The sequence below is a fragment of the Candoia aspera genome, chromosome 2 (assembly GCF_035149785.1).
Source record: "Candoia aspera isolate rCanAsp1 chromosome 2, rCanAsp1.hap2, whole genome shotgun sequence".
Classification (NCBI taxonomy): Eukaryota; Metazoa; Chordata; class Lepidosauria; order Squamata; family Boidae; genus Candoia; species Candoia aspera.
In genome coordinates, this window is record NC_086154.1 from 67,901,321 (window position 1) to 67,924,206 (window position 22,886).

Sequence of the window (22,886 nt, forward strand, 5' to 3'; positions counted from 1 at the left end):
TAGATGGACATTCAGCTGCTGAAACCTTTAATCTACAATTTACTTAAAGCTGCATCATTATGACTTCCCTTAAGAACTACCTTCCTTCCGTGTAACTTCCACTAAACCCTTGCGACTAAGATAGCAATTATTAAAAACTTCAATTCCCAGCAAGCATTGCGGGACAGGCCCTTTTCTAAATCCTTCCAACAGGTACAAGAGCCCGGAAGATTCCCAGGATGCCGCGCGATGGAATGCCCTGCCTTTCCTATTCTCTAACAGGCAGCGTCGTTTCTACAGTACAGTACTGCGTTGCGTCCAGACTTCATGTCCCAGCAGGCTTTGCGACCATGAGCTGCCGGTTTCCGGAGGCAGAACCGAGTTTGTCTCTCTGTGCCGTTGGCGAAACTGGGGAGGTGGCGAGGCTAGACGGGCCTGGCCTGGCGATTCCGTGGCTGAAGAGCTGCTAGCTGGGCTCCGAGTGGAAGGAGAAGTCTGGGGAATTAAGAGGGGCCTAGACCGGGAGAGAGTCTCTCGGCGGCACCACCGCCACGATGCTCAATATGTGGAAAGTACGGGAGCTGGTGGACAAGGCGTGAGTAATATGGGGTGCCAAGGAAAGACCTGGGTCTCTTGTGGGCTCCCCCATCCCTCCTGGGAAAGTCACCCAGATTCATGCCTGTAATTGGTTTACTTTCGTCTCCGCCGCAGCCTCTCTCCCGCTGGCCACGGCTTCAGGTGCCTCGTCCCCAGACCAAGAGAAGATCCCCCTTGTAATGCCTCCTGCTAGGTTCTAGCCAAGATCCCATCCATGCTGGCTCTTTTCTTTGGGTTGCCTCTCCCGCCTCATGTATAGTTTATAAGTCGTCGCTGAAACTTCCTTTCTTTCAGCTGCTGTAACTGATATTTACCTGTTGGCGCTTTGCGTGTCGTGTGGGGTTTAGCCACCCCCACCATCCTATCCCTGGTCTCAGGTCCCATCTCGTTGCCCCTTCATTGACTGAATTCAGTAATGCCCTAGCCACTTAGAGGGTGCTTCACTTGGATTCCCATGGGCTTATCAGTTTGTACCAGTCTCCCCGCTACACACATTGTTTTGGTAGTTGCCTCTGGCTGATCTGAGTATTTTCTCCCAGGGAGGAATCGGGTTTAGCATTATTGTTTCTTATCTTGCCAGTTCCCATCCCCCGCCCAGTATATTCATGTGCAATCCTTCACGGGAGTGTGTGTCTTCCTGAATCTGTGTGTGCTGGTGAGGCGTAATTTCACATAGAAAGATGCCAGTTCATACAGCGTTCAAAGTTTCTAGGGGTATACAGAAATTCACCTCTGGCCTCCATATCTAACATTGTCTCCTTATTACCCTGCTATTCTGCTAAGCCTGCAAAAAGAGAAGGGGGAAAAGGATAGTGATGGCGGAAGTAAAATAACTTGCTATCTTTGGCAAAGGTGTGGTTACCGTGTGTAAGAGATACAGTTATGGGCTTGTTGCATTTCTGTAATTAAACCTTTGGGTTTCTAGCATAGCTGCCACAGTAACACTGATATCTGTCAGTAATGCACAGGCTGGATAAATTCAGTAATGTGCTACCTTTGCTTGACAGAAGGAAGCCAAACTTTCATTGATATCCATGTCACCTAAAAAAAAGTGTAGAATGGAACTTGTTTCTTGAAACATAATTTCAAGATCAGTAGCTCTCAGAAATTTTACATCATTAAGAACTGGTAAATTGTTCCTGCCATCAGCACCTTGTACAGATAAGTACAATGCCCAAGTTTGACTTTTGTAAAGTGAGAAGCAAAGGTGATATTTAGGAACCTTTTGAAGAAGTTGTTGCTGCTGCTGTTGTCTGAACAAGCTACATTTATTTTTGATGTCTTGGTTTTTGATACAAATGGGCATACTTTTAGGGAGTTGTGCATAAAGTACACAAACAAAATACTTGTTTTCTTGTTCTTGAGAAATAGAGTGGATTCATCTTCCAATCTTTGCTCACAATTGAGTTAGGAAGGAAGTTGATTCTGCCAGAAATGTCTGTTTCACAAAATGATTCACTGATGAATTTAATTTAATACCACCTCTTTATGTTCCATATGGATAATATTATAGAAGTGTATTGCATAGAGTCAAATTTAGGTATAATCTTCCCTCCCTTGAAACAGTTAAAATAACACTACAATCTCAGAAACATGGGAAAAAACGGTGTGCTTAAATCTTCACACGGGACTTTGCTTTCTGACAGAAAGCACATGCCCTCTACAAACTCTGTGACAGAAATGTGAGATGGCTAGAATGGCTTCCTGCTGTTAAATAAAAATAATAGTACAGTTAAACCTCAATTTAACAGACATCAATAAAGAGGGCTTAACATGCAGTAGACATAAATGTCCAAATTTACACCATTTGTATCATTCCATTGTTGTTTAAATTATATAAGGTGCACAAATTACAATCTGAGTAATTTACCTAGTGGCATCATTGTGCAAATGGCATAAATTGCTATACAGGTAGTCCTCACTTAACAACCATTTGTTTAGTGATGGTTTGGACTTACGACAATGCTAAAAAACAACTTACAACCAGTCCTAACACTTATGACCATTGCAGTGTCCCTGCAGTCACATGATCACGATTTGGGTGCTTGGCAACTGGTTTGCATTTATGACTGTTACAGCATCCCGTGGTCATATAATAGCCATTTTCTACCTTCCCAGCTGGCTTTTGGCAAGCAAAATCAATGGGGAGCCACACGGTTCATTTAACGACCACCTGGTTTTCTTAACAACTGCTTCAAAAATGGTCATAAAATCGGGTCAGATTCACTTAATGACCCTTTCACTTAGCAACCTAAATTCTAGGCCCAATTGTGGTCATTAAGTGAGGACTACCTGTACTTGTTTACTTTCCTATTTAACAGACATTTGTGAATAGTTGATGCCCTTTCATTAGTCTGTTGAAATGAGATTTTACTGCAGATCACATTTATTCAATGATCATATTATTTCAAAGCAAAATTTTAGGTACTTTTCAACTTGAAATTAGTTTTGACCTTGGAATTCCTTGCTATTGTTCACTAACAATTGATACCTGGATTCTTGGAAACCAAAGGATTGAAAATATGTTTGGAAAGTTGTCATGAAGAATAATTTTTATGAGTTTTATTTTTGTAAAGCCTAGTATCTTTCTTGGTTGTGACTGCCTTAGCCAAAACATGCTAAACTGAAGGTAATAGGTTATTGTAATTTATGTTTCTGAGTTCATATCTTTGAGGCTCATCAACAAGTATAAATGTATTTAGAAATTTCGGTTTATTTTGATTCTCCTTCATTATCAGCCTTATTTGTCCAGAATGTAGTTAGCGTTCTGTTCTGCATTTTTAAAAATCATTTTAATATACAAAAAGAAAGGGAAAAAAGTATAAAAACAAGAGAAAACAAGAGAAATGATGTATGTAAAAACAATCAGCTCAGATTTTAAACCCTCCATTAAACCATGACTGCAAAGAATAATGTTTATCAAATTTTCCATTATGTTCGTAAAGAGCCACTTCTTAAACAGAAAGCAAACATCAATCCAAAGTTGTAAATCTGAGGTAGCACTAACTTTTTACTGCAAAAGAGTAATTGTGTTTGTTTGTTTTTGCTATACCTCATGCTTGATAAGTCGATAGTTCATCACATAGTGATTAATTTAGTGGTAAATTCCAAAATGTTGGCATATAATTAAAATCACATTCACTTTTTAAAATCGTACCAGTAATCCCAAATCTTATTAACTTATTATTAAATTAATAAATATATATTATTAAGGTGTTGGTTATAACCTTTAAAGCCCTACATGGCATAGGACCAGGATACCTGAGGGACGGCCTCATCCCCATCACATTGACCTGTCCCACCCAGTCAGGCAGAGAGGGCATGCTACGGACCCCTTCTGTTAAAGAGCTCCATCTGACGGGGTCACAGAAGCGTGGCTTCTCCGCAGTAGCTCCTGCCCTTTGGAACATCCTCCCCCCAGAGGTGAGACAGACCCCTTCACTCCTGGACTTCCGCAAACAATTTAAGACCTGGTTTTGTCACCACACCTGGGGCGGGAGGGAGAATAGTCACTCCTGGGGATGGCTAGCTCCCTAGAATGGCCCTGTTTTATTTGCAGGTTTACAGAGAACTTTTAGCCATCTGGTTTCCATCATATTTATATTTTATTATACGCTATATTTATTGTATAGCTTTATATTGCATTGTTTTAACTGCTTTATTGTAAACCACCCAGAGTCCGTCCTCAGAGGGAGATGGGCGCTGATAAATTTGATAAATAAATAAATAACCAACTTATGGATATTAAATCAAAAGGGGCAACAGTGGAACAAACCCTTATGATATGTGTACGTGTCTCTTCCATGATTTTACATTTCCAACATAATGAAGTTGACCACCAACTTGAGATGTGTAAAAATATGGGGAAGGAAGTACCTTGTTGAATTAATCTCATCTTAAGATCATAAGAAACATCCTTAACATTTTTTTAGGCCCTTAGTGTTTCAGATTTCTTGCAAATAAGCAATATCTACTTCAGCGATAACTTGTATGCCCTGGCAAATACAGGTAGTCCTTGTTTAGCGACTGTTCGCAGTTACAACGGTGATGAAAAAGTAACTTTGCGACCAGTCCTTCCATTTATGACCTTCTCAGGTCTGTAAAGCAAAGGAAAGCCAAAGTAGATCATAACCACAGTTGCAGTTTCACTTAGTGACTGCTTCACTAAGCAACTGAGTTGCTGGTCCCAATTGTGGTCAGTAAACAAGAACTACCTGTACTTCATTTTTTCTTACCTAGTGCCACAAGTAGATAATTCTGTAGTTGTATGTAGAATTTATATGTCTCATTTCAACATAACTGGTAGGTTAAATAAATTGTAATTGTAAAAATACAGCATCAAAATTAATATATCAATAAAACAGCAGATACCACACGTAAAAATGGCATGCATATATATAAGAAAGCAGAGTAGATTGGCTAGGTTCACAGAAAAGGGTTCATTGTCATTCTGAACAATTCACAATCAGTGGATGGACTACTCCTGTGAAAGAAATAGCTTCTGCATGTCATTCCAGAGTGACAGAACTTCACCAGGGTTTTTTTTTAAGTGTTGCATGTGAACCAGGACTCCCTGTTTGTTCCTCTCCTAACAAATGAGAGTTTGAAGCCAAAATTTGACCTTATTTTCTAAAATTCAAACAACAAGCTAGGAATTTCAGTTTTATTACACAGTATTTTTTTCCCTTTGGGATGAGTTCTTGGTTACATTTCTCTTGTTGGCAGAAAGAAGGAAACTGGAGTATGTTTTTCAGAACCTTTCTAGAGTACAAAAAGGTAGAGTTCACCACAATTCTAGTTTATGAGGTTATAGAACACAGCCTTTATCTACTTCAGCTTTCCTAAAGTTGGTGTCTCTCCAGAAAACAACTAAGGCAACATAGCACTAAACGTGGCAAATTTCTGCCATAGGATTGCCTTGCAGAAAAGGACTTCCTTTCTGGAACTACCCACCTACATTCTTGAAGGCCCATCGATAAGTTTCTCAACTCAAAAAAGCTACTAGGGACTGTAATAATGTCAGATTTAATATAGATTTAACTTTTTCACAAATAAGCTCTATATTTACCTTATTGGGCCTTTCAGCATTGAAAATGTCTTTTCTGTATAATTTGGGTAGCAACTCTTGTCTAAAGATTGCTGCATTTTATTCTTTTTCTGTTTGACAATAAGAATCTTGTTCAAATATCCCTGGGTTTTAAGCACCATTAAATTAGATAAAGTGCATAGAGGTTTTTTATTTGTCTATTTATTTATAGATTAAATTTATAAGCTACCCAACTTATAGTAATGCAGAGTACAAGATAAAAATAATCCAATACAGTGCAAAATAGGTGATAACCTGGAAATTAACGTACCAAACACATGAATAGGATTCCCACAGAGGTGCACACTTCCAAACACCTAGAGAAGAAGCCATGTTTTCAAAGCCCACTTAAAGAATGGAAAGATTGAGGCAAGGGGGATAGTATTTCAGAGGGCAGGTGTCACAGCTGAGAAGACACACCAGTCCCATCCCAGCTGATGATGCAGTTTTAAAGTTGGGACCTGAAGAATACTCACTTTGTCAGATCTTACCAGATAGGTAGAAACAGTGAGAGAAAGGTGGTCCCTTGGATAGCCAGTCCCAAGGCCATGAAGGACTTTATAAGCCACAACCACCACCTTGAATGTCACCTGGAAGAACAAGTGCAACTTGTGCAACAGAAGTGTTACATAAGTGTACCAAGGTGTATCCATAACTTCCCGGGCCACTGTATTCTGGCTTGATTGTAACTTCCAAGTAGTCTTCACAGGCAGTATACTCCTATGCGCTCTATGTGGGGCTGACTATAGTATGAGTGAACATGTAAAGGGATTCCCAATCCAAGAAAGGGCACAGTTGGCACACCATACAAATTTGGGGGAAAGCCCCCTGGCCACAGCTTCCACATGCTCTTTGAGCAGGAGCTGTGCATCCAGGAGAACCCCCAAATTGTATCCTAGTTCTGTCCAATGGAGAGCTACCCCATTTAAAACTTCATGTAGATGGTGCTTCAGACTTAACCTCTCCCACCTCCATCAAAACTGACTGGACCAGCTTCAGAGAAAGAATCACTGTAACACCATGCCTCCCACTCCTGGTCCCTGCATTTGGGCGAGAAGAATACCATAATTGAAGGCTGCTGAGAGGTCAAGGAGAACCAGGACATTTGCACCACCGCCAGAGCTCATCAACAAGCGCAGTCAGTATAGTTTCCATGGCCTGGCCTGAAACCTGACTGAAAATGCTCCAGATAATCTGTTTCCTCCAGGTAGAGTGATGGGAGCCCATGGGTGTTTGTTGGGGCATCCCAGGAGGATGATTGAGGCACTGGGTTTTTATGGTTTTGTGGTTTTATTGTTGTGAGCTGCCAGAAGTTGTGCTCTAGAATGAGCAGCCATACAAATATTTTGAATGAATGAATGAGCAAGACCAACTATTGTATTAGCTATTCAGAACATTTTATTCTGAATGAATTCATCTTGTGCTCTGGCCCAGTGCCCAGGGGAAGCATCATGTAGGATTGGGGCTATCCAAACCTTCAGTGGAATGGTGTTCCATAGGCAGGTGCTAAATGTAGAGGTATTTGGAGTGCTAACAAAATAACTTGCATTGTTCTGCTGCTATATATATAGGTAGGATTTTTTAATTTTTAATTATATACCTTTTTACTTCTAATGGAGTAGCTCACATAGTGTGGTGTTTAGAAATAATTTATCATAGAAGTAGTACCAACTATCACAATAGTTCCACAAGAATTCCTCCAGTGAATCAATTTTATAGTGAGCTATTATCTGCCTTAGGGTGTACTTGCTTCTTGCAGCTCTCTCATTTGAATGTTTTTATCCTTTCTGCTGTCTTTTAAGTTAAGTTTAAACTTTAGTGGTTGAAACAACATAACCTTTGATTTTATGAGCTTGAAAACAGTTCTTCAGTACGTGAAATTTCAATGAAGCAGTTAACAACTTGACTGAAAGACAGAAATATTTACCTCAAGCTAGACAGGACTTAGTTAATTTGGAAGCTAAAATATTTTAATTCTACTTCATCAAAAACTATTTTTTTTAAATGCCAAATTAATCAACTTTGTGAAATACTATCCAAGTATTTTGGCACTTAAAAAAAAATTTTTTTTCACTGAAGTTATTCCTGTCCTGTCCTGTCCTGTCCTGTCCTGTCCTGTCCTGTCCTGCCCTCCTCTTCCCTTCTAAAAACCATGCTGTACTCTAATTCTATTTTTGTTGCAGAGTTATTGCTACTATTTTATATATTGTGAATATTTAGAATTTCTTCCTTTTCAGACTTGTTGAACAAGATACTTTTCATTGCTTTCCCTTAAATTAAAAGATTGTGCAAAGAAGCCTTGGGGAACCTCCCCCCCCCCAAAGTCATTAGCGTTTTCATCTTCTAAATTAATATTCCTTGATTCATTTCACAGCAAAAAAAAAAAAGTTGCTCCAGTGTTATTGGCAAGCTCCTACTAAATTATGTTTCACCTATCTGAATTGGTCTATTCAATAGCTCTGTAGCAACATTAATAGTGAATTGGTCTATTCAGGCTCTGTAGCAACATTAACAGTGGAATGTAGTGACAGTTCAAAATTTACTTAGTGTTCTATTGGTTTTCAGTATTTAAGTGATAACTAGGCAGAAAAGACTAAGGAGTACTAGAGAAATATTAAAGTTTAAAAAATTAAAAAGTAAGAATATTCTTAGTTTGAAATATATATGCATGTATAATTCCCTTGATGATCCATATCACCAACATTTACTCAATTAATTTTGGCAAACTTAATGAATTTTGGCAATGCTCATATTTATTATAATTTAGCTGTTAGATTTATATCCCATCTTTCACACAGAAGGTCAAGATGCTGCCCTCCTCCTGTTTTTGTTTTTTTTTAAATCCCCACAATAAAAACCTTGTTAGATGGGTTTGGCTGACAGAGATTGGCCCAGAGTCACCCAGTAAGCTTCTGTGGCTGAGGGTGTGTTAGAATTTGAGTCTTCCCATTCCTAATCCCAAACAATCACTACACTACACTGGCTCTCTCAATCATATGAAGCTAAACTCTGACTTACCAAATTTAATTAATTAAATGTTCAGGCTTGGTGAGCTGCTGAAGTACAGCAACAAAAAAATGTTTTGGAACTAAGGAGCTTACTGCTTATGAGCTACATCTAATGCAATTGAGTGGATTTGTGTTCATACAACAGGTCTTCCTCTCACTCTTTGCCTACTTGTTCCTGTCCCCAAATTTGACTTTTTTTTTTTTGAGTCCTTGGACATCTAAAACAGATATGGGGTGACATTCATGGAAGAAGAAAAATCCATTATGTTGGCAGATTCAGCTCTGTTGATGGATGGATGTTTGGATGCAATTACATGTCACCATTGGATTGCTTCATAAACAATGACATAGCTTTCCCTGAGGTTTTGACAAGAAAGCTTAGTTTCCTATTATGAGTTATAGTTATACAGGCAACTGAGTGGGTTAGTAAAGGAGAGGTAGAATGTTCCATGTTTTCTGTACGTCCAGCAGAAAAACCAAGCAGTTTAGCTCAAGGTGGAGTCTCAGCCTCTGCATGGGAGTTAAGTTTAGGGGCAAAGTTTCTGAAGGCAGAGATGTCAGTTAGGTCAACAATCAACAATGCTCAACTTCAAAGCTAAGAAATGCAGAGCAAAAAGACCTTTGAACAATGGAAGGGATGGGAGAAAGAAGTCTCATAATTAAACCCTAGTGGCTATAAAATGGGAATTGCACCTTCTAGCTGTTAGATGTCATGTGTTGGAGAGCCCTAAGTCGAGTATGAGCTTAGTCAAATGATGCCAAGAGTTTTGCCAGTGAGGGGGACACTCTGTGCCTGATTTAAATCTATAGCTGACTGTGGCAAGGATGTGTGTTCAGACGTGTGGGGGTGTGTGTGTGTGTGAGAGAGAGAGAGAGAGAGAAAGATAAAAGTCTGTTTGTAATATAATAACTTCTGTGGGCTTTTTTTCCCAAGGTAAAATAAAAGTGTGATTAAGCTTTACACAGAACTAGAAATAATCTTTTGAAGAGTGTAAGGAAACTAAATATGATAAAGATGCATTGGTGATAAGGCCTAAGAGTGACTTGCATCATCACAGTGATGGGTTGGTTTGTTGGTTTTGTTTTTGTTGGTTGGTTGGTTTTTCGCAATTATTTTACTTACTTTAATTTTCAAACTCATATGGGTACTTGTATTTTTCTATTCAGAAGCTGCAGAGAATATACAGTATTTTTTCATTGCATTGCATCAGCACAGTGCTAGCAGAACCATAAAAGTGCTGAATTATTTAAAGCAGTTAAAACTGCAACCAGCAGAAGTGATTTAATATATTAATATGTTAAAATTATAAATAATGGCACACATATGACTATATTATACATTATTTTAGTTTTACAACCTTGGCCTTGCATCTATTTGTCACTGCATACATTTTTTCATACTCCTTATATTTTATTCTGATTTCAATAACCACAGTTTAGTGTCCAAATCTTTAAAAAGTATAGGCTACACTGGAAAATTGGAGGGAAAAGGTTCCAGAAGAAAATAATGGTAAACTACTTCCTTGCTGTTGCCAAGAAAGCTCCATGGATTTGAGCTGGACTCAAAGGAATCTTTGATTTTTTGAGAAGCTGTATTTAGTGTTAAACAATGGCTTGTTAGTTCAGAACACAATAAGCTATGAACTTAAAATAATATCAAAATTTTTCTGAAGGTATTTGCAAGTTTGGGAGTTGGGTATTGAAACAACTAGATAGAGAACATTGACTCCATTCAGAGCTGAACTGTATTGCCAGCATGCTTCTAAACTTGGCCTGTTAAATAATAGGGAAATGAAGATGAGACTGATTAACATACCTTATAAAAATCCTTGGTTTAAAAAAAAATTGAAATCATATTTTTAAAAACTATAATAGAAACTTCTCTGAAATTTTAATTTTAAACTCAGATTTCAACTTACTTTTTAAAGTAAGTTTTTTTTCATAAAATCAGATTTATTTTTTTATGATTTTTTTCTTTTATCATGGATATTTATCCATCAAAGGATTAGATACAGGATTAGTAAGTAAATAAATAAGTTTATTGGTGTAACCACAGGTCATAACATAGGAATGCCATAAAATAATAATAAAACAATAAAATAGTGAAATTATAAAATAGAGTAATAGAAGTAGTATTAGAAGTAAAAAGGTTACAACAAAATAAAGCCAAAGCGACAACTAAGAACTTAAGTATTTCTTTCTTAGTTTCAATGCCAGCAGAGCAAAAGTAGCAACTTGGTTCTTGACAGTTGGAAACACATCTGCAAGAAGATAGTTCAGTTTTTCGAGATTGGAGCCCTTGAGTTCATAATGGATAACATCCTCCACTTGACCACTACCACAAGGACAGGGGCGTTGTTCAACAGGAAGCTTACAAAATCTCCCTTCAAGATATGGGGAGGGCATAGTTTGCAGGCGAAGGCATGTTAAAGCCCTTCTCAGTGAAGCGGTGGTTATGTTAACCAGGTACTGGAAGAGTCTTCAATGTTTTTTATAATGATGATACCAAGATGAAAATTTGGATAATTGTACTGCAATGACATCTTTATTAGCATCTCTTTCAAAAAACCAATCTCTAATATTTTCTCTATTTCAAGATCTAAGTTCTCCCAAAGGTGGTAGGGAATACATTTGTAGAATGGGTAAGGAAAGTTTAGTCCATTGATTCCCATCTGTGTAATGGAGAAGACAGAGTTTGGCAAGATGGGATTCTTGAAGGCTTTCTAGTTGCTTACAGTGCTCTAACAATGCAGGTTGTATTCTAATGGCAATGGAAGATAGCCTTACCTCTTCCTTAAATAGGTAGCAGAGCTGCCCTGGGGGAGGTTCAAGATCTTCCTTATGATTGTTTTGGACTACTTCCAATTGGGCAATGACCTTCTCATCCCACCCCCAAATCTCAGCCCAATACAGCATCTGGGCTATCACCTTGCCTTGGAATATTTTAAGTGCAGGGGCTACCAATTTCCCTCCTTTAGAATAAAAAAATGTCAGGACCTACTGTACACTGGGCAATTGCCAAGACAATAGATAAGTATGCTTTCCATGAAAGGGACTTATGAAAGGTGATGCCCAAATATTTAAAAGAGAGACATTGCTCTATTTGTTGGGCATTAATTGTGCATCTGTGTTAAATATTACTTTTGCCCAAAACTACTACCTTTGTTTTGTTACAATTTATCTTCAGTCTTTCCCTTTCATAGCAGCTTGTCTGGCCAGTAATCTTCAAAGGCCAATCTTAGTACAGGAAATAAGAGCCATGTCATCAGCATATATTAACACTGAAATGTTCTGTCCATTGAGTGAGGGGGAGAAAAATCTTTGTGATTTCATGGCCAGTACAATATCATTAATATAGAAGTTAAATAAGAAGGGAACAAGTAACAATCCTATTTAACTCCTCTCTCAAATAAGATATGGTCTGACTAGGACCCTTGTGGGCCCATTCTTACTCAAGCTGCAATGTCAGTATGTAGTTCAATAATTAGTTTAAGAAAGCGCTTATCGATATATGTCTTAGCTAGTTTCTCCCATAGTCGAGACCTGTCAATGGAATCAAAGGCAGAGGTAAGGTCAATAAAAGCAACATAGTGTTGTTTTGTACGCCCATTGGTATAGTTCTGAATAAGGGCCTTCAAAGAAGCAGTCATCTACTGTGCTATGTTCTTTTTGAAACTCTGCCTGTTCTGGATAAAAGAGTTTTGTTTCTTCCACCCAATCTTCTAATTTATTCAGAAGATGTCTCGCATAGAACTTAGAAGAAATATCTAGCAGACTAATTGGGCGATAATTGGCAGGCTTCTGCCAGTTGCCCTTTTTAAAGATTGAGTATATTATACTTTGTTTCCAGGTACAACACATGTTTTATCTATTTTTGAGAAGAATCTAGTCAGGGTGGGGACTCCCCAGGAATCATTCATCTTATATACCTCTGGAGGAATCATCTCCTCTCCAAGAGCTTTTCCAAGGGCCAAGGTTGAAATCAGCTGTTTACACTCAGATTTTGAGATAGCTGGCCACTCTGGTAGTATGCTTAGCTCAGTACAGGTAGTCCTAACTTAACAGCCATTTGTTCAGTGATGGTTCAGACTTAACGATGGTGCTGGAAAAAACCAACCTACAACCAGTTCTCACATGACCGTCGCAGTGTCCCCGCAGTCATGTGATCATGATTTATGTGCTTGGCAACCGGTTTGCATTTATGACCATCACAGCGTCCCGTAGTCAAGTGATTGCCATTTGGGTCTAATTTTGTGCTGAGATACATGCATGGGGCATAGTGCGGTGTGTGGAACTACCATAATCCACCAGTTCCCAGAATTTCCTCTCATTTTTTGAATTAAGCTGAGGCCAAGTTCCCTCCGTTGATCCCTATAGTAGGATAACTAATTAGTCTTTATTAATTCCTTATATTGGCATTGAAATTGGATCAATAACTGAATCAAGGAATCTGCCCTTTCCTCTCTAACTCTCCTCAATACAGGATTACATTGGGTAGATTTGCAACGAATACTAAACTGTGGATTTATAAGCGAAGATTTGAAGTGAGCTCATTTAAAGTTTTCCATGTTTTTGAAGCATATGGAAACCCACAAAACGATAAAGCATTCAGACAGAGTGGCAAATATGACAGGTAGTGGTAGTATGAGCCTCTGACTTGCAATGTTCCTTCTTTTGTGCTGACAAAGGAAGGCATTTTGAAATTTGATTTTCTACTTAATGATAATCATTGAACAGACCGACAAGGTCTACACATAATGTTGACCCATTATATAGTTTGCCAGATCCTCAGAAAATCTATCACACCAGGACAAAAAGATGCAATATGAATATTTTTCCTCACTACATTAAATCATCGGTTTACATAACATACTGATCGCATGTACTGCTACATAGACCTATCCCAAGTGTAAGGTGAATTTAATCATATTGCTGTAATGCTTTATTCTGTATCATTAGGTGTTACAACGATGTTCCTTCCACTTGCTCTGTACTAAAAAGAAAGTAAACTTTGTTGGTTCTAGATGTAAGTGCAGAGATATATTAATATTTTTGACAGGCGGGACAAGTTTGTTTTTTCTTTTAGATATTACTGTAGTTTTGAAAAGCATATTTTGTTAGGATTTTTAGGGATATTATCACCAATTCAAAGAAATGTTTGTCATGATATGATTGAAATCCTTTTGATATCCACGTATGTAAGCCCACCACAGAGGCGGTCAGACTAAATGATACTGAGAGGATGTGCTAAACAACTATTTTTGCTGGCCATCCTGGGTGCCTAACGGAGAGATAGTAATTAGCCAATGAACTGTAAATATCTTTTTTACTTACTGCTACAATTAAATATACTGAAGTTCAGCACTTGATCTCAAACAACAAAATGAACTGAGGCATACCCATTACTGCTTTAGAATAGCATTCCTCAAACTTGGTATCCTCCAATTGGTGAATTACAATTCCCCAAATTCTCAGTAATGATCATGATGGCTAGGGAATCCTGGGAGGTGAAGTCCATACCTTTGAAGAGCACCAGACTGAGGAAGTCTTTTTTAGGACTTTAATTTCCCAAGCACAAATATGTAGTATGGATATATGAATATCTGAGAGGTTTGGGAAGGACCATTAGTACCTGGAAAAATTCAGAAAACATTTTCTTCTTTTGTCTTCGGACAGAAAATACTTTTTTCTGTAGTAGTAATGAGTGGGGAAAAGAAACTTGTAATCAATATTTTAAAACACAGTTTTAATAGTGAATGCATACCTAACAGTCAAAAGGAGGCAACATTGCTACTCAGTTTGACTATTGCAAATATCAGGGCTTTGTCTCAGTGTTGTGACTTTCTCAACATACATACAACCAGAATGTAAAAAAACTTCATATATATGATTCAGAAGTACACTTTTGGAGTCTGCCAAGCATATTGTTCCTGCAATATGGTAGTTAAGGTTCTGTGCAACATAACCTCTGACTATCATGAGTACTGATGGCGAGCAGGAGGGGGCCCCTATCCAAGGGGGAAAACGCATGCCTGGTACTGAGGAGTTAAGCAGCCATTCAAAGAGACACAGATCAGACCCGCCTTAACTTTGGGGTTTATCTGTCTGGGTTTTCCCACGCCTTTTCAGTTTGTTAGGATTCTGTCTTATGTAGCAGTAATAAACACTAGAAACCTACTCCTCGTCTCAGCATGATTCCTGACTGTTAGGACATCAATCCTAACAAACTCCTACTCCCATTGAAAGAGGGAGGAACAAAGAAAAATAAAGGAGAGACATTTGGAAAATTTCTTCGGAAAATCAGGAATCACACTGAGACGAGGAGTAGGTCTCTAGTGCTTATTACTGCTACATAAGACAGAATCCTAACAAACTGAAGAAGCGTGGGAGAACCCAGACAGATAAACCCCAAAAGTCAAGGCGGGTCTGATCTGTGTCTCTTTGAATGGCTGCTTAACTCCTCAGTACTACGCATGCGTTTTCCCCCCTGGATAGAGGCCCCCTCCTGCTCGCCATCAGTGCTCATGACATCAGGTCTGTTCTGTGTCTCTTTGAATGGCTGCTTAACTCCTCAGTACTACGCAGGCGTTTTCCCCCCCGGATAGAGGCCCCCTCCTGCTCGCCATCAGTACTCATGACACTGACTCATGTTTGTATGTCTCAGATTCCTCTGTTTTCTCTATCAACTGGAAAATTCTGGTGACTAATTACAAATGTTTTGTATTATTTGTGAATCAAATCAGTAGTAGATCTGACTGTACTATTCCCTTTTTTTTTTTCTTTTCCTACATCAGTGACTACGTAAGTTATAGCTCTTCTTGTAATCTTGTTTTCTTTCAGTTACCAAGCCAACATATACTTTATGGCTATATATAATTAGTTACCTGTCTCAAAGTTGATTATTATAAGCTAGTTTTAAGGAGAGCCAGTTTTCTGCAAATTCAGTGGGAGTCAGCTCTGTATTTTCTTCTTGCTCCCTTTTCCATTCATTTCTGGTCATATGGTGAAATTTATTTCAGTTTTACTGGTGAGCAGTTCACAATAACACCACACAATTATTTTGACCTCCAACATAATCTGTAATCATCCCTGTAGTGAGCATGTCCCATGGAATTTCACGAAATTGCCTCTCTGGCATGAGCCATTAGTGATTAAGTTCTATTTCTTGGCCCCCAAAAGTACATATTCAGTTACAGTGAGTCTGTCTGTCTGTATATTTATACATACATACATACATACACATGCATACATGTAAAATGAATCATAAAAGTCAGTTTACATTATTCAGCTAATGGTAAAATTACATCTTCATATTTTATCGCCTGTTATTTGACTTTCCTAAAAACAATCTTTTTATACGGTCATTAAATTTTACCTTGCATTGAAGATTTATTTTAGTTACTATAAACACTCTTAAAGCAGAGATCACTTTGATCATGGTAAACGAGACATTTAACCTTTAACTATATAAATTAACCTCTTCTGGTGCTATATTGAAGAACAGTGACCTATTTTGGTGTTCTGAACAATCATGCATTTATATGCAGAAAGTTGATGATTGGTTTGTCCTGCCTAATTATGTCTCCTCTGCTCTTCTATAGTACAAACTGGGGAGTGACATTTTATAAAGCTAGATAATAAAATAATTCTGTCCTTCAGATTGTTGCATGCAGTGGTTTCCCTAGGCCATTGTGCTCAGAAGTTTAAGAGTATTTGGTACCAAAATAAATATATTGTAAATTAAAGTTTAATTCTTATAGAGAGTTGGTTTAAATATATGTGTTTCTAAAAAAGGAACAGCCAAGTTCTAAACTTCTGGCATTTGTATAGGGGCTGCTTTTCCTATGACTTACTTAAACTTAAATGTATGTATCTGTAACTTCAGTCCCTGCAGCAGGAGGAAGTACACTTGGTGGAATTTTGGCTGATAAGCTAAGCAAAGTTGGCCCTGATTAGTACTTGGGTGGGAGACCTCCAGTGAACACCAAGACTGTAAGTTAGACTGGAAAGTCAGAAGACATCCCTAAAGAAGGCAGTGACAAACCACTTCAATGTAGGTGTCAAGAATACTACATCAACATGTCCATGAAGTCACCAAGACTGAAGTTTAACTTGAAGACTATCTTTTTGCGACATGCATATCACTAAATAAGAATGCCATTAAATTAAGAGGCTTTTGTGAATATCCTTTTTTTTTTTTTGGTGCCTTCAAGTCAGTGTTGACTTCTAGCAACTGCCTGCCCTAGTCTCTGCAGTTTTCTTGGCAACATTTTCAGAAGTGATTTGCCCTTGCCTTCTTCCTTGGGCTGAAAGAGACTATCCCAAGGTCACCCAACTGGCTTTGTGCCTAAGGCGAGACTAGAACTCATAGTCTCCAGCCTGGTGCCTTAACCATTACACCAAACTGGCTTTCTTATGTAAATTAGAGACATTAAAAGCTAATTATATTGTACCTTTCATATATCAGAGTAGCCTTATTGTATAGTCAGATATACGGCAGGCCCCAACACTTCTTGACTTTAGGAAAGCCATTAAGACCTGGCCCTTCCTCCAGACATTAGGGGCCAGCTGGGTGGAAGTCCCCTTGTGATTGTTTTGTTATTGTTGCCATATATTTGGCATTTATACATTGCTTATTGTTATGTGGGTTGTCTTTTTCCCTCTTTGATTTATTGTTTGTTTTTGTGCTGTACACCACCCTGGTTGAGTTGGGCGGCCTTATAAATCTTATAAATAAATAAATAGTCATGGTTCTGGATCAGCCTGTATCATCTTGATGTCTTCTGATGAACTAAATCATGGTAGGTGGATTAGATTAACACCACCGCCACCCATGGTTCCTGAACAGTATGATCAAAAGATGTTTTAGGTCTTCTATCTGTAACCTGCACAACTGTTTAGATACTTGCCAAATTACCACTTGTCTTCTGAGAGATTACCTCTTCTCCCTTTATTGTCTCTTATCTGTGATGATGTATGCAGCCTTTTCTCCTCAATCATTGTGCCTTTTTCAAAAAGTTGAAAAGGTCTGTCAGTGAATTGTTGATGCCCATTGTAAGCTGCTGTTACTAAGTTAATAATCAGAATACAAAAATAAAATGCCTTTGCTGTTTGTTTCTCTGGCCCTAGATGACTGACTTGATTTTATGTACTGTTCATCAGTTGTTCTTTTGTGTGTTCTTTACTATGTAGAGCTTAATTTGAGTTTATTCACCTAAATATCTAATCTTAACTCTGAAACCTATTTTCAGTTACAGGGTTTAAGCCAACTTCATTTTAAAAAAAATAAAAAATTAAACATTTCATTTTTTTTGAATTTTTTTATTTGAGAAATAAAAAATGTACGAGACTCAAAAGATCGTTGAAATATCATAATATTTGGCAGCCCCATCCCTAAGGTCTCCTACAAGAATGCCAAAATCTTGAGAGATTTTGACAATCTTGTCTGAAAATTCTCTTCAATTGTCTGAAATCTTGCAGGGTTTCAAACCAGAACACTTTGTGAGATTTTGGCTTTTTTTTTTTTTTAATGAAGAAGCAATTTCAAAAAATAATAATTTGGAGACTTTGTATGCATCATCCGGGGTATTTTTGCACTGTGTTGGTCACCTATGTCGCCACCATCTGGTGGTCCTAATCTGGTAGTATGAAGAAAGCACTTTTGGACTTTGTAGGTATGAAGAAAAGTATAAGTAACTGAGTGGTTAAATGTTATGAAGCTTGCAGCAAAGCCATGGTTAAAATTCTCCTGAATCAAGAAACTGCTAATTCTTGGTCTGCACCATTTGAACTTCTACTGGGTATTGTAAATAAGGCAGAACACACAATACGGCTTTTAACCCAAAACTAATTACCAGTCTATCTTTCCAACGCATTGTGTAACTTCTAATCAGGTCAGTTCTTTGCTTTCTTTTTTTCTTTTTCCCGCAAATATCTTCTGTATAAACACTTGTGCTGTCTAAATTCTACCTGAATACCACATGAAGTCTATTAGCTGGAATTAAAGGGCAGCATGGGTTGCAGAATTAGTGAAAAGCACTAGCTCTTAAGTTTAGATAAATTGGTATGTGGCAGCATGAGATGCTTTGTTCACTTTAAATGGAGATGTTAAAGGAGGGCATTAATTCTCTCTGGCCCTTTATTGGTGAATGCACTTCACTATTTAGGAGGGAGAGTAGAATTTTTCATGGTCTGTTTCTCCCTGTAGTTTTTGGTAACTACATGGTGATGGTTTTGTGCAGCCAATAGTGAATGCCTCTGAATTGCTTTGAACTGTCTTAACTTTTCTTACACACATCAAGGGGAAAATAAATCCCCCTACTTCTTGCTTAGAGGCTGCTTAAAAAATCAGTCATCTGTTCCAGGCCTCTAGACTTCATGCATTTAATTTGACAGTGGAGAATAAGACTAGTGGTGACACTGATAGTAATGGCTTTGCAGGATAGCGCTGTGGCAATGTGTGTGAGGTGATATTAAAGGCCATCTGCCAGAAGTAACCATTTAAAGAAGTTTAGCGATATGCATTTAATATGCAGCAGCATCTTGAAATGTATAGTTCAGTGCCAGCCATTTCTGGGTCTTAAGAATGCAAAATGCAAAAACATGTCCCAATTCCATAAGCTATCTGCATGTATTTTGCATAGACTCTCCTTTTCTATTTTTTATATTCTTCTTCCTTTTCATATTGCTCCTTGTCCATGTTATAGCCTTCTGGTTTATGAGCATAATTGAATCTAACAACATTCTTACTTGTTTTGGAATAGCATTGATGTACTAATAAGTTCTTACTCCTCTCCATTCGTGTTATTTCATGAGGCCTCTGTATATTGGGACCTCCCCAAAACTAAGCAGTCCTAAAAACCTACAGCACCCTAGAGGGTGTTGCAGCCTTATGGCTATGTACTTATGTTCCATCTTATAACATAAAAATATGTTTCACATAGTAGTCAAGGGAGAGATTGTCTAGTCAATGTATTTCTTCATTTGACTAATGAACACATAGGTGAATGGAAGGGAGCAGTTAAAAGTAGAACATTCCTCCAAGTTCAGTACAAGTTGAAAAAACAGCTGAATGAGGAAGAATTAGGAGTAATGCTGTGTATTATACCCCATGAAGGGAAAAAATGAGGGCCTGAAGTCAGTATATCATGCTGGTAACTGACTGTGACCATCAGATCTTCCCCAGATACCATGAAGGGAATTACCATGAGCTTCACAAATAAATTACTTCCCCTTTGGTGAGGGAAAGACTCCTGTTGGGTTGCAGAACTGTAAGTCTGGCTTACAGATCAAAAGAGAGAAAGACAATCCCTATTATTCTAAAAAGACTATTGTTGTTATTGATATTATTATTACCATGATTATGCATTGTATTTCTAATTGCGCCAATAACCAAAGTACTATTAGTGATTACAGCATTACTTAGAAACATTAAATACATCAAACACTTTTTGGACTTTTTGGTACTCCTGCTACTGCAGGTAGGGATCAGAGAGTACCTTTCCTGAGGACAGTTGCTTTTCCTCACATAGCAGTTTGTACTGAAATGGAAGAGGAGGGCCTCATGCCTAACTGGTGAAAGCCCCAGTATATGGAGATTATTAAATTGAGAAGTGTGCTGTCAGCCTCACTTGTTGAAAGAAGCAGTGACTAGAAAGGTCACTATCTCACTGTCTGCAGCAGCTTCACCTGAGTTGGAGTTCTTATAACAAATGGTCGAAGAACAGCTGTTTTCCATTTTTGTCCTTAGGGAGAGAAAAAAGCAGGGGAAACCCCCAGATCATACACTTTTGCAAAGCTTAGAAAATGTCAACACAATTTTCAGGTAGGAGCAGTGCAGTTAACTAAGTTAATAGCTTGTGAAAGCTAGCAAGAATTCTAGTCAGTGTAAAACTAGATTGCCTGGATTCCAGTCTTAAATTGTCTGGTAAATGGAAAAAAAAAAGTTTTTTTCCCCTGCCACATAAAAAGAGAACTGTGGACTTCAGCCATGATTGCTACTTATGTAGTAATAATAATTCTATATAATACTAAATCATAATGTGGGTTGTTTGCTTTTGGCTTGGCGTGATGTGCAAATCAGGCCATAAATGGTTTCAAAATCTAATTTTTAGAGTTTTGCTGAGTTTTAGGCAGTCACACTTAGAGATAAATTATCACTATATCTTTGAAGATATGTGATGCAATGAGGGGGAGAACTGGTGAAATGCATGCATTTATTTATGCGTTTGTGCTACATATGCATTATTTATACTTATACATATATTTTGTTGTCAAGATGTAAAGTTCATTTTGTTTTCAGTTATCTTTGCTAGGATTAGCAAATGGGCAGTGATAAAGTTTGATAAATAAAATAAATAAATTACAATGGTACCTCATTTGTGTGTACCTACAACTTTGCAATATGATTTTTTGTTTCATAATTATGGCCATGCATTAGATACATGCAGGTAGTACTCGACTTACAACCATTCATTTAGTGACTGTTTGAAGTTACAACGGTGCGGGAAAAAGTGACTTATGATCAGGCCTTGCACTTACAATCGTCACAGCATCCCGTGGTCACATGATCACCATCTGTTTCCAACAAGCAAAATCAATGGCAAACCGCATGGTTCACTTGACAATCACATGATTCACTTAACGACCACTGCTTTGCTTAACAGCGACCACAAAAAATATTATAAAATTGGGTGCAGTCAGGTGATGCCTCACTTAATAACCGCACTGTTTAACAATGAATTTTCTGATCCCTGTTGTTGTAACTCGAAGACTACCTGTATTTTTGTTGGAGTGTTTCTTGGCTGAACAGAACAATCCATTGGTGGGTTAATATACATATCCTTTTACCTGCTTGTCATGGCCAGAGAAGAAGCACCTTTGGATGACTGGGTGAATTGGAGCAGTACCTCTGGACTGCTAAATTAGTGGCAGGGGAGTTATTATTTAGAAATTCAGTTGTGTCGTTTCCCATTTACAGCTCACTTTTCCATTTGTTGAACATTCAGAATGGTTTCCAACATAAAACTATACAGGATTAGATCTTGTCAATATTCCATAAATTTGCAAAAGTAGAAGTACTCCTTTCAAGATGCTTGGTTTTCAGTCATCACATTTCAGTTTATAATTTAGGTAATAAAGATTACTATAAATATTACTATATTTTACCCATGTCCTAGTGGCCTCTAGCATTCAGCTGCTCTCCTTTTTATTTCAATCTTGGGATCAGATCTCTGCATGCAGCTTTGTCTCCATGATACCGGTTTCCCCTTTGAAATGAATGGGGCAGTCTCTAAAAACTATAAAGACAGGCACTCTTGTCTGTCTATTGCACAGCACAAAAGAGACCTTGGTAGGTAGTTTTTACTGTCTTCAAAAGTTGTTTATGCCTTGCATCTCATCTCACATTATAACTTCTTAAATGTGTTTGCTAACAGGTGTCTGTAAATGGAATCATCTCACTGTATAAGGCACAATGGTTATTTGAGAAATGTGTGCCACCAGTCTCAGAAATGATATCTCTGAAACATGTAGAGGCTTAATTAGTTGACCTGGAGATAAACAGGGCATAGCCTCTTAAAGGAAATAGCAATACAAGGAAGTATGGTTGTGACAGACTACTAAAAGGCTAATTGTCTTTTGTACCTGAGTGAAATAATAACAGAATTTGGAATGAAACTTGGAACTTCCTGAAAATACAGTGGCCAGTGTAGTTGTTGCAGCATATGCTTGTATATCTAATGCAAAAGTTGTAAAGGTGCAAGGTATCTTTAAAAATTACCTTTTTATGGATAAACTGTGTGGCAGGCAATGAGGCAGGCCATTATATTAACAAGTTTGCACAGGAATGGCTTTACTGACTGCCTAAGAACTTAAGCCAGAGAAGAGAAAATAGCATTATAGTAGTTAAAAACTAATCATCAATGAAGTTAAAAATAATCTTTATGCATGACATACTATTGTCAGGTTATTTTAATAGCATAATTTTGGATACTTCTCTTTATGGAAATTGAAAGTAAAACTTGTTACCTTTTTTTGGGCAGCATTATAAAGGCCTTATGGAAACCTGCCAAAGACAATATAGAATATATTAAATTTGACCAAGAGATAGTGCCCACCATACTGTACCATTTATTTGCTTTTTAAAAATTAGTTTTATGAACTTAGCAGGATTCATGGCAAGTAAAAATTGACAACAAGGCAGGGATCATTCCTTA

At 37.9% G+C, this 22,886-nt stretch overlaps 1 protein-coding gene across 2 annotated transcripts in view; it reads left to right on the plus strand.

Annotated features, from left to right (window-relative positions):
• The first annotated feature begins 303 nt into the window (after positions 1-303).
• CLINT1 (clathrin interactor 1) overlaps positions 304-22,886 on the plus strand; it is a 70,156-nt gene continuing 47,573 nt past the window's right edge. For both annotated transcript variants that reach the window (XM_063292130.1, XM_063292131.1), the window contains exon 1: positions 304-574. In XM_063292130.1, coding sequence (XP_063148200.1) covers positions 534-574 — 41 coding nt within the window. In that variant the 5' untranslated portion in view covers positions 304-533. The remainder of the gene's footprint in view (positions 575-22,886) is intronic.